The 16280-nt window shown below is 38.5% G+C and overlaps 4 protein-coding genes across 4 annotated transcripts; 2 read left to right on the forward strand and 2 right to left on the reverse strand.

The window, feature by feature from the left end:
• The first annotated feature begins 17 nt into the window (after window positions 1–17).
• Window positions 18–2771, forward strand: LOC120151242 (cysteine-rich receptor-like protein kinase 10). Its single transcript, XM_039163756.1, has 7 exons — window positions 18–917; window positions 1004–1141; window positions 1250–1371; window positions 1487–1697; window positions 1764–2001; window positions 2069–2219; window positions 2302–2771. The coding sequence occupies exons 1-7, from the start codon at window positions 119–121 to the stop codon at window positions 2620–2622; spliced, it is 1980 nt and encodes a 659-aa protein (XP_039019687.1). The 5' UTR covers window positions 18–118; the 3' UTR covers window positions 2623–2771.
• A 364-nt stretch (window positions 2772–3135) lies between these two features.
• LOC120151241 lies at window positions 3136–7754 on the forward strand. The gene is made up of 3 exons (XM_039163754.1): window positions 3136–3385; window positions 3906–4074; window positions 4298–7754. The coding sequence occupies exons 1-3, from the start codon at window positions 3272–3274 to the stop codon at window positions 7618–7620; spliced, it is 3606 nt and encodes a 1201-aa protein (XP_039019685.1). The 5' UTR covers window positions 3136–3271; the 3' UTR covers window positions 7621–7754.
• Window positions 7755–9196: 1442 nt separating this feature from the next.
• Window positions 9197–10350, reverse strand: LOC120151287 (U-box domain-containing protein 8-like). Its single transcript, XM_039163794.1, has one exon. It carries the CDS (start codon window positions 10322–10324, stop codon window positions 9224–9226), a length of 1101 nt encoding a protein of 366 aa, XP_039019725.1. The 5' UTR covers window positions 10325–10350; the 3' UTR covers window positions 9197–9223.
• Window positions 10351–12358: 2008 nt separating this feature from the next.
• On the reverse strand, window positions 12359–12712 carry LOC120151252 (protein RALF-like 19). Its single transcript, XM_039163769.1, has one exon. It carries the CDS (start codon window positions 12710–12712, stop codon window positions 12359–12361), a length of 354 nt encoding a protein of 117 aa, XP_039019700.1.
• Window positions 12713–16280: the final 3568 nt, after the last annotated feature.

A 16280-nucleotide genomic window follows, 5' to 3' on the forward strand; every position in this document is an offset into this window, starting at 1 on the left:
CCCATTCAATGGCCTTTATTACTTGGGTTGACTTGAATGTGACGACAAGCTGAATGACTCGTCAGACACCACTAAACAACCTTAGCTTCACCACTCATCTCTGTTGCCGATCCAAAAGATGTTTATTTCCGGCATCTTCATCTATCTCCTGTTGCTCCCCTGGCTGAGCTCCACCATCCAAGCTCAACAACAAACTTACCTCTTCCATTCCTGTCCCAACACCACAGTTTTCCCACCAAACTCCACTTACGGAGCCAATATCCGCAACCTACTCTCTTCTCTTTCCTCCAACGCCACCGCCGGCCGTCTTTTCCACAACACGACCTCCGGGAGAAACGCCGACGCAGTCCACGGTTTGTTTCTCTGCAGGGGTGACGTTTCGGACACAGGGTGTCGAGATTGTGTGTCCGCAGCCACCAAAGATGTCACTCAACGTTGCCCCGTCGAGAAAACAACGGTGATTTGGTACGATGATTGCCTCGTCCGTTACTCAAACGAGTCAATCTTTTCCACCGTCGCCGGAGCACCCAAGGTTTACTTGATGAACACCGGGAACGTCACGAACCAAGACCGTTTCAACCGGATACTGGCCGACACGATGCGTGACGGAGCGGCCCTGGCTTTGAATGGTACGTTGCGCTTGAAGAACTTCGCGACCAGAGAGGCCAATGTTTCCGGGTTTCAAACACTGTACAGCCTTTTACAGTGTACTCCCGACCTGACAACCTCGGATTGCAACACGTGTTTAAGACAAGCCATCTCGGATTTGCCCGTTTGTTGCGATGGAAAACAAGGGGGAAGAGTGTTGATTCCGAGCTGCAACATTAGATATGAACTGTACCCTTTCTACAATCAATCTGCAGTTTCGATTCGGCCACCTCCGTCAGCGTTGATTCCTCCTTCACGGACAACTCCAGGTTCGGTTATATTGCTCGGACCGTTATTTTTTCTCGAAATATCTGCGTTCTGCGCTCGTGTTCTTATATCTTTATCGCTTGTACAGGAAAAAGCAAAAAGAACACATTGCCAATAATCATTGCCGTTGTTGCTCCGATCACCGTCTCAGTTCTGCTATTTTTCTTGGGCTGTTGTTTATTAAAAAGGAGAGAAAAGAAGAAGAACAAAGCTGTAGAAGAAAACGGTAAAACCGAACTTATTCCGAGCCATAAACGATCTAGTTTCTTTGGGTTTCACCTTGTTCTTCGATATTCTCACCCGAAACACGACATGTTTGTATTTGGTTGAACAGAGGCGTATGATATAAGCACGATTGAGTCGTTGCAGTATGATTTTAGCACTATAGAAGTTGCCACAAACAACTTCTCGGACAACAACAAGCTAGGAGAAGGTGGCTTCGGTGAAGTTTACAAGGTATTGTTTTTGTTTTACAATGGGGAAGCATTGCAGATGCTGAGATTTGAATACCGAAACCGGCGGTATTGCCATTAGGAAGCTTTTCCGATGACCGGTTATTGAACATTCTCAGGGTATTCTTCCTAATGGACAAGAAGTCGCGGTTAAGAGGTTATCGAGAAGCTCGGGGCAAGGGTCCGAGGAGTTCAAAAATGAGGCTGTCTTGGTATCCAAGCTTCAACATAGGAATCTAGTGAGACTACTGGGATTCTGCGTGGAAGGAGATGAAAAGATACTAATATACGAATATATTCCCAACAAGAGCCTGGACTGTTTTCTTTTCGGTAAGAAAATTTTGGATTTTTATAGACTGCCAAGACTTGAACATGCTTAATTCTCTGTTTCTTTAGATCCTGCAAAACGAGGACAGTTGGATTGGTCTATACGGTACAAGATTGTTGGAGGGGTCGCTCGAGGGATTCTTTACCTTCACGAGGATTCTCGGCTGAGAATCATACACCGTGATCTCAAGGCCAGCAACATCTTATTAGACGGTGACATGAACCCGAAGATTTCGGATTTCGGCATGGCAAGGATTTTCGGAGGTGATCAAACTCAAGGAACTACAAAAAGAGTTGTTGGAACCTAGTAAGTTCTGAACATGTACATGTCGTTTTCTTTGCACAAGTTTTTTAACATTGATACCTATTTGTAGCGGCTATATGTCACCGGAATACGCAATGCACGGGCAGTTTTCGGTGAAATCGGATACATACAGTTTCGGCGTTTTAATTCTGGAAATCGTAAGTGGCGAACGGAACAATAATTTTTATCAGAAGGATGGTGCGGACGACCTTATCAGCTACGTAAGTATAATTCGGTCTGCAATTCTTTTTCGGCTATGCTGATTCGATTTTCGATTTATAATTACTCTATGAACAATCGCAGGCTTGGAAACATTGGAAGAATGGGACACCCTTGGAAATTCTTGACCCTGTTTTGAAGGATAACTACTCGAGAAACGAAGTCATGAGATGCATCCAAATCGGGTTATTATGTGTTCAAGAAGATCCGGTTGAAAGGCCAACAATGGCTACCATTGATATGATGCTTAATAGTTACTCTGTCACACTTCCATCTCCTAATCAGCCTGGATTTTTTTTCAACTCAAGAACAGAGGGGAAGATGCTGGAATCTGATCAATCCACTAGTCGATCGATTCCATGGTCGATCAACGAAGTATCCATCACTGAGTTAGACCCTCGATGATGCAATCCTGAAGGCAGATAAATAACCCTATATATGTATCACCTTATGTATGAATGAAGTAAGAAAATAAGAGTTACTTTTGCTCTCTCAAGTAGTAGATGTTTTGCAATCAAATGATTTTCTCATTAATCTTTGTAACATATGCAAGAATCATGCATGAATTGAGCAATTTCAATAGTAAAAGAATTGTTGTTATTTTTTGAGGTTTTGAGTTCGAACACCAAAAATATTAAAATGTGAGCGTACAATGTAAAATTGTCGAGAAAATATGTAAGGATACTCTCTTATCATCTCTTCCTTGTATCTAACTTAAGGCTCCTTACATATGTGGCAGTGGCAATGTATCCAACCCAAACATATTGGGCTGGGCTAATCATACCTTTCGAGCCAAACAAGAAACGACGCCGTTGCCTTCTCTTCCAAAAGTACGTCTTCTCCGTCGTCATTATCAACCCTCGACTTTTCCTAAAATAATTCTTAAAGACTTCATATTTATGCTTCTTCCCTTCTACCCAGATCGAGAATAAATGAAAATCTTTGAAAAAGAAAAGAAAGAAGAGAACAGTAAAGATCGAGGCATATAGGGAAAAAGAAAAGTATTGGTTTTCCTTCGATTTTGATTTTTTTTATTTAAATAAGAAATCACGAAATGTTAGAGAAGATCGGGTTGCCTTCAAAGCCTTCGTTGAGAGGGAGTACTTGGGTTGTTGATGCTTCTCATTGCCAGGGTTGTTCTTCTCAGTTCACCTTCATCAATCGCAAGGTTTTGCTTTTGATTCCTTCATCTTTTCACGGATTCTTACCTTTTCTTCTCTCTAATTCAATTCCCATGTCTCAAATTTTCTTTTTCCCCACCCCTCCAAGTATGGGGATTGCTTCTGATTGCACTTGAAATTTCTGTATTTTAGATTACTCCTGGGATTTCTTTGTGGGTTTAACTTATTGATGCTCCATGATATATAAGATTCAAAGTTGATTCCGATTAGAATCCTACTTATTGAAATCAAGATGGTTGTAATATTTATTCTTTTTGGTAATTATTGTTCTGCTTAAAATTTGTAGTTAGATTACTTCTTGAATTTCTCGAATTCATATGTAATTGGAATGGTTATATTGGAATTTGAAACTCTTTGTTGGATTAACTTATTAATGCTCTGTGATAGAAAAATCAAAATTGTATCTGATTAGAATCCTACTTTTAGATATCAAGATGTATACTCCTTTTTCTCTTTGGTAATAATATCTTAATTATTGATGTTCCGTTTTCAACTCTGGATTGTCAGCATCACTGCCGACGGTGTGGAGGCCTGTTTTGTGGTACATGTACCCAGAAAAGAATGGTTTTGCGTGGACAGGGTGATTCACCTGTGCGTATTTGTGAACCTTGTAAAACACTAGAAGAAGCCGCACGATTTGAGTTGCGCCATGGACACAAAAGTAGAGCTGGGAGAGGTAATAATTTTTTTTAACTATGTATTGCGTTTAGTCGATCATAAGTTTGGTGCTAGAAATCTTTGTTTCAGGTTTACTAAGTTACAAGCATGTTGAATTTGAATTTATAGATATATGCTTTTATGAGGAGCACTCGTTTTTTTTGTTCGTGCATTTCAGTTTTCACTATGAAATCCTTAATGATTGACCTTTGATATTAAATGATTTAGCTGCTATGTGCCAGGTAGTTCGAAACCAACTGCAAAAAATGAGGATGACATTTTGAACCAGATTCTAGGTGTTGACAGAAAGGAATCTTCTTCATCAGGAGATATTTCGAGCAAAGATATGTCTCCTAGTATTACTCGGGCAGCTAGCAGTGCATCGTGTTCCAATGTAGCTGGCAGTGACGATGGGGGAGGAGAAATACGGCGAAGTCAGTCCGTTGATCAGCGTATGCAGAATGATATGGCATCTTCGAGTCCTGAGGAATTACGCCAGCAAGCGTTGGATGAAAAAAGGAAGTATAAAATTCTAAAAGGAGAAGGGAAACCAGAGGAAGCTCTGAGAGCCTTTAAGAGAGGAAAGGAGCTAGAGAGGCAGGCTGAATCTTTGGAGATATATATAAGAAAAAACCGTAAAAAGAGTTTGCCTTCTGGAAACATATCTGAGATCCAAAACAAAGATGCCACTAAAGAATCAGGCAGAAAAAATAGGGCCTCTAGTCAAGTGGGCAAGGATGACCTGGCTGCTGAACTCCGGGAACTTGGTTGGTCTGATATGGATCTACATAATGAGAATAAAGGATCCACAAGTATGAGTTTGGAGGGTGAACTCTCTTCTCTTCTTGGAGAAATGCCAAAGAAGAGTGGCAAACAAGGCCCGGACAAGACCCAGGTTGTTGCCATTAAGAAAAAGGCTCTTATGTTGAAGCGTGAAGGGAAGCTTGCAGAAGCGAAGGAAGAACTGAAGAAAGCTAAAATCTTAGAAAAGCAACTTGAAGAACAAGAACTATTGGCTGGAGCTGATGATTCAGATGATGAGCTATCTGCAATAATCAACAGTATGGACAATGATAAAGAAGATGAAATGCTAATTCAGTATGAGCACACAGACGGTTTTGATTTTGATCACCTTTTGGGAGCTGCTAATGATATAGGCATAGATAGTAATTTTGAAGTAACTGATAATGATATGGAAGATCCTGAAATAGCTGCTGCTTTGAACTCACTTGGTTGGGCAGAGGATTCCAATCCTAGTGAAGATGTTGTGGCTCAGTCTGCACCTGTTAACAGGGAGGCATTGTTAAATGAAATTCTTTCGTTAAAGAGAGAGGCTCTTTCTCAAAAGCGGGCAGGTAATGTTTCAGAGGCAATGGCCCAGTTAAAGAAGGCAAAGTTACTGGAGAAGGACCTTGAAAACTTTGAATCTCAGCCAGAGAATTTGACATTTAATCAAAATGTCCCAGCTCCTCACACTGTTGATATATCAGTGAAGTCAGCCAAGTTGGGTTATGACGAAGTTAATGCTATGGAAGATATGGAAGTAAAACCTGCACGAAAAAGTAGATTGGCGGTTCAGAAAGAGCTTCTGAGTTTGAAGAAGAGAGCCCTTGCTTTGAGAAGGGAAGGACGATTGGATGAGGCAGAGGAGGAATTGAAGAAAGGCAAGATTCTTGAGCAGCAGCTTGAAGACATGGAGAATACTTCCAACACTAAGACTGCACAGGTAACTATTGGCAGTAGCGTGAAGGATTCGAAAGGCGAGCACCCTAGTATGTCAGTAACTCTGCCAGTTGAAGGAGATGATGTTACTGATCAAGACATGCATGATCCGACTTATCTTTCAGTACTAAGGAACTTAGGTTGGAATGAAAATGATGAGCTTTCAACCTCTTTGCCAAAACATTCTACACAAAGTGATTCTGAAAAAGTTATTGAATCTTCTTTTATTCAATCCGCTCCTAAGATCCCAGCTAAGGCATCAAGAATAACTAAAGCTGAAATACAGAGAGAACTATTAGGCCTGAAAAGGAAAGCTCTTTCACTTCGGCGCCAAGGAAATACTGATGAAGCAGAGGAAGTGCTGGAAGCAGCTAAAGCATTAGAGGCTGATTTGGCAGAAATGGAAGCACCAAAGGAAGTGGTTGAGTCGAAGTGGCCAAACGAAAAATCCACTGTAGCTCCCCTTAAAGGTGTTGTGGAAGAAGTTGATGAAAATGTCACTGAGAATGATATGACTGATCCTGCTATGCTCTCAATTCTAAAGAATCTGGGTTGGAAAGATGATGAAATGGAACCGGTAACGATGCAAGAAAAGCACTCTAAACATCTTGCCACTGAGTCTTTACATTCTAGCAGTCCATCTGTCACGCAACCCTCTTTTCACATTTCGGCTTCACCACCAAGAAGTAAAAGGGAAATTGAAAGAGAACTTCTAGATTTGAAAAGAAGGGCTCTTGCCCTTAGACGAAAAGGGCAAGCTGAAGAGGCTGAGGACTTGTTGCAAAAGGCAAAGGTATTGGAAGCAGAAATTGCAGAATTGGAACCTCCTAAAGGAGAGTTTGTGCTTGATGTGTCCAGAGACAGTAAACCTCAGAACTTTGAATCACTTGCCAACAATGAGAGGCAAGGGATTTTGAAAGATGAGGTGAAAGGTGATTTTGGATCCAACTTCTCTTCTCTTGCTAAAACCGATGCTCCATCATCTTCCCAAAATCTTAGAACAAAGGATGAAGATACCGTTGGAAAAAGTAGACCAGTAAATGGAGAGCCTGTGGCGCATATGCTTGATGTGAGTTTGAGTCAGGAGGCATTTACTTCCCAGAACAACCAAGATTCACTTAGGCAAGCAGTTTTATCTCATAAGAAGAAGGCACTTGCTTTGAAGAGAGATGGAAAATTGGCAGAAGCTCGAGAAGAACTTCAGCAAGCAAAGCTGTTGGAGAAAAGCCTAACAGAAGATGGTACTCCCCCAAAATCAGGCACTCCACCTAAATCCGGCACAAATGATGGGTCAATATCTGCATCCACTGGTCCCTCTCATGTAACCAAGGAAAAGGGTGCATCAAGTGTGGCTCCAAAACCGCTGTCTGGGCGTGATCGCTTCAAGCTGCAACAGGAATCCCTTGGTCATAAGCGGCAGGCTTTGAAGCTTCGAAGAGAAGGTAGGATTCAAGAAGCAGAAGCTGAATTTGAAATAGCCAAGTCTATTGAGGCCCAGTTGGAAGAGTTGGCAGGTAACGATTTAACAAACACTGGGGCAGGAAAAGCAGACGATGTAGTTGTCGAGGATCTTCTCGATCCTCAACTTTTGTCTGCCCTGAAAGCTATTGGATTGGAAGATTCTGGTGTCGTGGAACATAACCCTAAAAGACCACTGCCCGTAAAACCCAATGCTGCTAAAACCGACAATGTTAAGCAACATGAGAGAGTCCAGTTGGAAGAGAGGATTAAGGCAGAAAAGGTCAAGGCATTGAACTTGAAAAGGTCAGGGAAACAAGCTGAGGCTTTGGATGCACTTAGAAGGGCCAAAATGCTGGAGAAAAAGCTGAATTCCTTGTCTTGATGAACACTGAATCATACAGATTTCCATTTCCAGCTTGGAAAAAGAATGGAGGTATATAGTATTTGTGAAATAAGTTGAAGTCAAATAGCTAGAATGATTCATTTTCCATCTTAAGCTTGTATACTGAATTTCCATCGTTGATTCTTAGATGGAAAATATATTTTTGTTTGTATGTTCAATACCGTTTGTAATAAAATATTGAACATTTATGCATCTTTACTCGTGTGACGCAGAAGAAATATCTAATTTTGAAAAAAAAATGTAGATGTTATGTTGATGTTTAATCTTTATTAGTATTATTTTAAATAAAAATATATAAAACCAAATATCAGAAAATGTAAAAAGGATAAACATTGATTCTTACAGTGGACATTTCCATAACGATGTGATGTGATGGCCTTCTTTATATACACAAATTCACCTTTTTAACTTTAACACGCATGCCATCCTTAGCTTCAACATAACTCCCCCAATCATACATCATCAAATAGTAACTCAAATTTTATGCAATGATTCCGACCAATCAGTGTTCCCAACATCCATGATGTGTGGACATTAATTAAATCTTTGTCCTCACAACATTATTGTGCTTCAATTTCAAAGCTTTGCTTCCCAAATACTTAACCTTCTGTTTCCAGCTGTGGACTTCCCCGAGTTAACAGCTTCGTTGAGAAACAACTTATATTTCGAACGAGAAACTCAATTTGATTGAATCGTGTAATCAATTTGACTCGTTTTTTTTATCCCGAACATTAGATGTGCAAGAAGTTAGCAAATTCCAATACAAGGGAGAACCGTTTCAAAGGAACCACCACGGCCGTTGCAAATTTATACAAGCTATTAAGAGAACATCCACAAACCGGAGATGAAACTTCACCAGAATATACCTTCTCCGATGTTTTCAGCCATGTCTGGCCAAGTTAGGGACTGTGTTAGCCATCATAAAATGATCATACACTAAGGACAACATCTGTTGGTTATCTCGGCATTCATGGCTCCTTCCTACAAATAACAGTTATGAACATGGCAAATCCTTTCTATTTATCCTAGAAACAAATAAAGCATCCCCTTTTCTTCATACACCGCCAAGAAAAGTCTCGAGCTACGACTCTCCTGCTATGTTATAACGACACAAGAAACAGCAGACCGGTTAAGCCAGCATACTTGTTTGTCAACACCGAGACGAGGCGAAATTTGTATTCAAGTAAGCAATTACAGCATCTGTAAATGAATAAACAAGTACAAGGACATGCATTACAAGTTTATTTCAAATCCAAATGTTTACAATATGCAACACAACGCAACTAAACGAGGCTAAAGCAGAATGGGAAATTGATCGAAACGGCGAACAATCACAAACCAAAACCGGAAATGAAACTCATTATTCAATTTTCATACTGAGTGAGACATTTCATTTTCTATTTCCAAAATCTTTTGGCATGATATCAAAGAGTTCAATAGAAATACTTTAAACACAAGAAAACTATACAAATTTCTAATCTTTTTGTACAAGAAAACTATCCCCACCTTCTAAACATCCCATAAGAAAGCAGGAATCTAAACAAGAACAACTCACCTCCATTGCCAACTTTAATACATTCACTCAATCAATACCATGATTTCCTCTCAGAGTCTGAATCAAACTCCAAATGTACCGCTTAATCTTCTCATTCTCTTCCTCCACTAAGCCCATACAAATCTCCAAAACCCCTTCATTTTTTGCTTCAAAACAAGAGCTTTCACTATAATTACACAAACAATTCAAAGTAAATAACCCATATTGAACTCCCCTTGAGCTCCCATTCCTTACAACCTCGACCAAAACCTTAACACACCCATTAACTTTCTTCATCTCTTCTCTTCCTTCTTTGCATTTCACCAATAATCCCAACACTTCAATAGCCCTTTCCAGCCCTGAATCCAGTAAACCGATTAGTATCGGCACAGCACCGCAGTCGATGGCTCTTCTTCGGTTATCGGCGTATGAACAAATTGCATACAGAGCCGTTGCTGCCTCTTTCTTTTCCCTTCCTTTCCCTGCAATTAGAAGACGGACCAATCCCCGAATCGCATCCGGGTATTCACCGATTGTCGCTTTATTGACTTCAACCACAGCTAAGCTAGTTATCACCGTTGCAGCTATGGCTCTACAATCGGGTGACCCAACACTTAATATTTTGACAACCCGGTTTATCACGCCTTCCGCAGCTAGACCCACTTTGTTATCATCATCTAGGCTGAGATTAAGGAGCAAAGACAGTGCCTTTTCTTGCAAAATCGGATCATCCGAGTCGATAAACTTGAGAACAGAAGGGACTGCTCCAGACTCAGTGAGTTTACGGCGGAGTGACAAGTCACGCTTGGTGAGTCTAGCGAGATGAGTGAGCGAGTCGAGCTTGGTTCCAATAGCAGATGAAGGGGACGTCAGAGCGGAAACGAGGGTATGGAATTGAGAGCAAGGTCGCGGTTTTGAAGGGGTAGCGAGGGTATAATTGGAAATCAAGGAACGAAGGGCATGGTTAGGGATAAGACACGGGTGTTCGGGCAAAGGAAGCTTGGTAATTGGACAAGTACGGTGGCCGGAATCCAGCCACCGTTGGATTGAAGCTCGGTCGAAGGTATGACCCGATGAGAGAATAACCGGGTCGGACATTTGCTCAAGTGATATCGGGCACTTGAAATCGTCCGGGAGCTGAGTCGCCATCGAGTTGCACCAACCAAACTTCACCTCCAAAGAGAGCTTTTAAAAGAGGGTTGAGACGGAGAGAGCTTATGAAGGTAGTTGTTTATGACTGAAGGAAATGACGACAATGCCCATCCATTTGTCTTGAAATTTCGAAAAGAGGACTTCAAGGTTACGAAAGGGCATTAAAGACGTTTCACTTTCAACTTTCCGTTTTGTTAAAGTTACATGGTTTAATTATGTTTTAAATTCTAATACTATTTTGGACATTGATATTATTTTAGTTCAGTTTCTCGAATACCATAATAATTTTAATATATCCAAACAAATAATATCATTAGATGGTATTATTGTAATTAATATTTTTCATATTGATTTTTTTGGATAAATTTTAAATTTAATCCCAATCTTATTTGGAGAGGAGGGGAAAGAGGATTTTAGAGAAAAGAAGAGACGAGCTCCTACTAAGTCTAGAACGTGACCTAAACAAACATGATAAATAAAGATGAGCAATTTGATCAATCAACCAAATATGCTTACTCTCTTTTATATTAAATTAATTTTTATGCATTTTAATAAATGTATCGAGTCTCATAAATAGGAAAAAAAATAACAAGATAACTTTAAGGATATGACCTGCTTCGAGTACAATATAATTTATTTCATGTGAACTTTTAGTTGATAAAAAAGATGATGTTTTTATAATTAAAAAGATCCTACTTAATGATGGATCAATTTGGATTGTTTGTATTCATAGATATGTATTGTATGATGTTTTTTTTTTCCTCACAGTAGTGGAGATCATCGAGAGGTGGATAGGGTGTGGGTAAGCTTACTCGATTTGAGAACGAAGGCATCGGTTTCCATTTTAGATATTTGAAAGACTATTTGAATGGGGTGTCTTGAGATAGGTTGAACCCCATATCAAATAATTCATTCATTACTTGAATGGTGATTTTAGATAGACCGTCGACAAGGTGTTGCCTAATACTCTTCGATTTGAATATTGAGGATGCTTGTCTTTTATGCTTGAACAAGGGTAAGACTTGTGATAGATAGGGCATGAAAAGTAAAAGATATAAAACTGGTTAGGTTGAAGGTGTTAGGGCATGAAAAGTAAAAGATAGGGGCAGTCGAGGAGGGATAATTGCACAATTCGGAGTACGAATGTATAGGTTTGGATTGAGTTGTTCTCTTGTACAAGCATTGCATTGCAAATGACTTAAAACGTGCATTTATACCCCCCAAAAAAATTATGATGTCGTACTAAAAATGAGAAGATATAAAATTACAAAATTTTAAGTGTGCAAAATATTTAATGAAAAAACACCTCTTAGTTCATCCCTCTCGATAGGGACAAAGTCATCTGTCGAATAAAATGAGATATAACATCTCAGATGTTTTGATAAAATAGTATTTTAGGATCTTATTAGTTTAAATATTAGCCCAAATCTTAATTCTATTCTACCTATGGAATAGTAACACGTAAAAAGAAAATATTTTTTAAATAGATTATAAAATAATATATGTTCAAAATTTTCCTAATTTCATACCTGCAAATGTTGTTTAAATCTAAAACTTTTAAAAAATCACTTGGGTTGGATGGATTTAAAAAAAAAAAGGTGAACATTGGAATGATTAGAAAGTTACCATAGAGGGTTTGTTGGCGGAACATCGGGGATGGGAAGTCATCATTCTCCCAACTTTTCTCATTAATGACGACAAAAGCCTCATTTTATGATACTCTTCGTAGCTTAAAAACATTACCCCTTAGATTTATTCACTGCAAATTTAGCCATCATAGAACAATACATGTGTGTTTTTTTAAATGTCTTGCATTTACCCATTGTAAAAATAAGACTCATGATATATAAAGACGAATGGTTCATGTTGAAAAAGAGGGGTAAAAAGGCATAAGGTTGATATTTAATGAACAAGAATGTGTAAATTCAATGATGCATGGGGCTGGACCGAAATCTAAACACCAAAGTGTAATGAGTTCCATGGAAGCAGTGAAAGTCCACATTGAAATTTGATTGATTCGAAATGTTGTGCTCAATCAACGATCCTTCTGCAACCGGTGGCAATAAGACAACTACGGGTGTAAGGGTTAACAGGTCCTCCGCCTACACATGCGTAGTAAGAGCGTCCCCGTTGGTTGCAGGGGAGTGCGTTTTGCTTGAGTGCTTCATACGAAATGGCCTTTCTTTTGGTTGCAAGTTCCCGTAAATTCATCTCGGACTCCATTGAAACGTCTTCAAGCTCACGGTGTCCCTCGCTGCAAGAACTCGTGCTGCCGTTGCCACCCGAATGACAGGAGCCCCAGCTGCCTTGGTTAAATTTGCTGCATTCGGCCACCATTGCCAAGGCCAAGAGAATCATCATCATCGCTCCCGCCTTGGGCTGCATTTTCTAAGTGTTTTAAACGTGAAAATGGAATGTGGTGTGAAACAATGAGCAGCAGATGGGGGATTTTATGCAGATTTTTTGAGGATGCCCTTAATTTTCTCGGTCCTTGTGTTTCTATTTATAGAGAATTTGTTTGTTGTTTTTAGATATCTGTTCTTACTTTACTCAAATAGATGAGCAACATGTATATTTAAATCTTATTATGAGTACGTTTAATTATTCAAATTGTAATTACCAATTTTTCACCCCACGTATATGCCTGTTGCAACACCATCCCGAGCTCAGCCTGTCACCACCAACTCAACTGTAGCACCAAATCCAACACTCCAACCAACATGTAAATTTGGGTTATAAAACCCCAAAAAAATCAGTGTAAAAGGGGTTCCCTGATTTCTCCCCCCCCCCACCAAATTTTTTCTCTTCTCTTTGCAAATAAGAGGACATTTTTGTAACAGAAAGGAAAGCAAATAATTTATTTTCTCAAATGTATCTCTTCATCTTCCATTTTTCAGCAACTTTCTCTCTTTCTTGGGATTATTTTTTTCGAAATAAAAGGAGGGAAGGGAAGATAATATTTACCTTAGCCGAATAGGGCCTCGCCAGAGCAGGGTCGCTGGTCGGAGCGTGAGTGAGCCACCGTCGAAGCGTGCAGTCGATGGCCAACCGTTGAAGACCCCTTGGTCTTCTTTGGGTGAGCGGCCGCATGTGAGTGAGGGAGCAGAGTAGGGATGGGCATGGGTTGAGTTGGGTCGGATTTTTGATACACCCGACCCAACCCAAATATATATGGCTTAAAAATTCAATTTTATCCGATTCGAAATAATAAAAAAATTATTTTTATTTAATAAAAATAATAATTTAATTGAAAAAAATAATATATAGGGTATTATTGTAATTATTCTTAAATATATAAGGTAAGATTATATATATTTTTCGGATCGGGTCGGGTATTTTTCACCCTAAATCCGAATCCGATATCACACTTAAAAAAGTCCGACCCAACTAGACCTGAACTTGAATTTTTTTTAAAAATCCGACCCGATCAAATCATGTCGGATCAGAATCAATCGGGTTCAGGCGCCATGCCCATTCCTAGAGCAAAGGAGTTTGGTTTTTTTTTTCTGTTTAGTTTAGGTTTAGATGGCATATATTAGGTTAGTACTTAGGTTTTTGGATTAATTCTCCATAGGTCCCCATATTTAAGCTCATGTTTTTATTTTGGTCACTAATTTTCAGGGTCAAATCACCATTTAGGTCATCTGAACTTTGTTGTGTTTTTATATTTTAGCCATTAGGTGACTGTGTTGTTTAGTTATTATGATTTTGACATCCTATTGCATTTTATGTTTAATTTGATCATCGTTTCAGTTATGATTTATTAGCAATTACTCACTTTTCTTTTATTTATTTCAGCTTAGTCATTAATTAATTATGTTATCTTTATTTATTTATGAATTTAATGTGATAATTTAAATTTATGCATTTTAGTCACTATTTATTTCTGATTTGGTACTATATTTTATTTGGTGCATTTTGGTCCTTATATTTTAATATATGTGTATGTCTTATATTCTTATGTATTTTATGTGTATGCACCATATGTATATATTTATTTAAAATGTATTTATATTTAATAATAATTTTCAACATTTACTCTATATTATCAAGTTTCTTATTTTGAGCTTAGTATTTTATTTCTTTGTATTTTGGCCCTAATTAGTTCATTATTGTATTTGTTAATATTTATGGTTCGTGCTTCAATTTCTGGTTGACTTATATTTTGGTCCTTTGTTAGTTGTAGATATTTATTTATATTCTTCAATTTGAACATGTTTTTTTTATTTCCTGTTAATTTAGTCTTAAGATAAATGCATGACTCCAGAATTTCAATGGCAACGCAACTTCAGCTAACAATGCTAATCTCATTTCAACAATATGTATGTGTTTCCTCTTCGCTTTTCCATTCTGTTCAGACATACTTGGACATGAAATTCTTTGTTGAACACCATTTGCAAGGGACCAATCTTTAAGTGCTTGATACTCTCCACCTCCATCAGTCTGAAAAATTTTAATTTTAGAACCAAAATGAACTTCAACCATCTTATAGAAGTTTAGAAAACAATGCATCACTTCAGACTTCCTCTTAAGAAGATAAATCCAAGTATGTCGACTGTAAACATCTATGAAAGATAGATAGTATGAAAACCCATCAGCAGAAATAATTGGTGTTGGACCCCAAACATCATAAACAACCAACTGAAATGGTTTCTTATATTTAGTTAAGGAAGCAACAGTTATTGTAAAGAACCAAGATTAAGGAAGCAAGAAACAAGTTGCTTAAACTGCATCTATTTCACTTATCATACATCTCACAATCATAGAGAAGTTCATTGATACAATCGGTGAGTTCTATTGCAACTCTAGAAGCTTTAACAGTTTGTAACCAGCTCTCAACAACCTAACAGTTATTAATCACACGTGAGAAGCCAGCTAAGCAACTCATTCCAGATCATCCAAGACCACACACCAACAAATGGAGCTCAAAACAGTTTGGTGTTTAATTAGATTTCAGTCCAAGAATCGTTGGACTTGCAAATTATTGTTAATGAAAGATTGAGCATATTCTTTTATTTCCCACATCCAATTCCACCAGTCAATACGTTGAATCCATAGATACCATGAAGCTTTACCACATTTTATTTAATCATATCTTACTACGAGTGAAATAAGTTCCCTAATGTGACTTTTACTTTCTTCTGAGGGACAGATTACTGCATTAATTAGCTTGCTTTTAGGACAAACATAGATTTTTCCTATGATGTTTTTTGCTTGTTTGTTTGAAGAAGTACCATCCTTCAAGGTTGAATCATCTCCCATGCAGCAGAACTCACCTCGTCCATTCGATTCTCCCATTGCCGGTTTCGTCGGGGAGACGAATCGGAGCTTTTGTTGGTCGTTTTGTAGTTGCAGTTGATCGTCTCCTTCCTCATATCAAAAACACGGTCAACTTACGTATGTGTTCTTACAGCCGGAGATTCGAATTGCAGTGGTCGCTTTTTCGATCACGACATTGCAGACATGAAAAAAATTCTATAACAGTGATTGCAAATATCGCGATTGTGCAAATACAGTCGTGGAGGACACCGCTACTACTATTAGCGGGTGCTTATCACTATTTAAAACCCTGCTTACATCAGCTCCTATAGGTTACAACTCAAAACTTTTCAATTTCCATATAACTTTACGACTAATTTCTGGGAAAAATTAATGGGCTTTCCTTAAAACCTTTTTGTAATTTTCTACTACTTTGATTAAGAAACTTCAACCTTCCTTATGCTTTGATTCTAAATGGGAAGACTATATTTGTTGTAAAAGTCTGTTAGTTGATCCTTGGTCAAATTATGATTTTGATCCCTATACTATGAACAAGTTAGGATTTGATCTATAGGCTCAAAATTGACATAATTTGATCCTTTTATTTTTATATTTCTGATTCAAATTCTATTACGTTCAGATTCATCATGCTAAACATTGATCATTTAAGTTAAAAGTGAGGTCTTTTAAGGAA

Source organism: Hibiscus syriacus, unplaced genomic scaffold (assembly GCF_006381635.1).
Source record: "Hibiscus syriacus cultivar Baekdansim isolate YM2019G1 unplaced genomic scaffold, ASM638163v2 tig00111036_pilon, whole genome shotgun sequence".
NCBI classification, from domain to species: Eukaryota; Viridiplantae; Streptophyta; class Magnoliopsida; order Malvales; family Malvaceae; genus Hibiscus; species Hibiscus syriacus.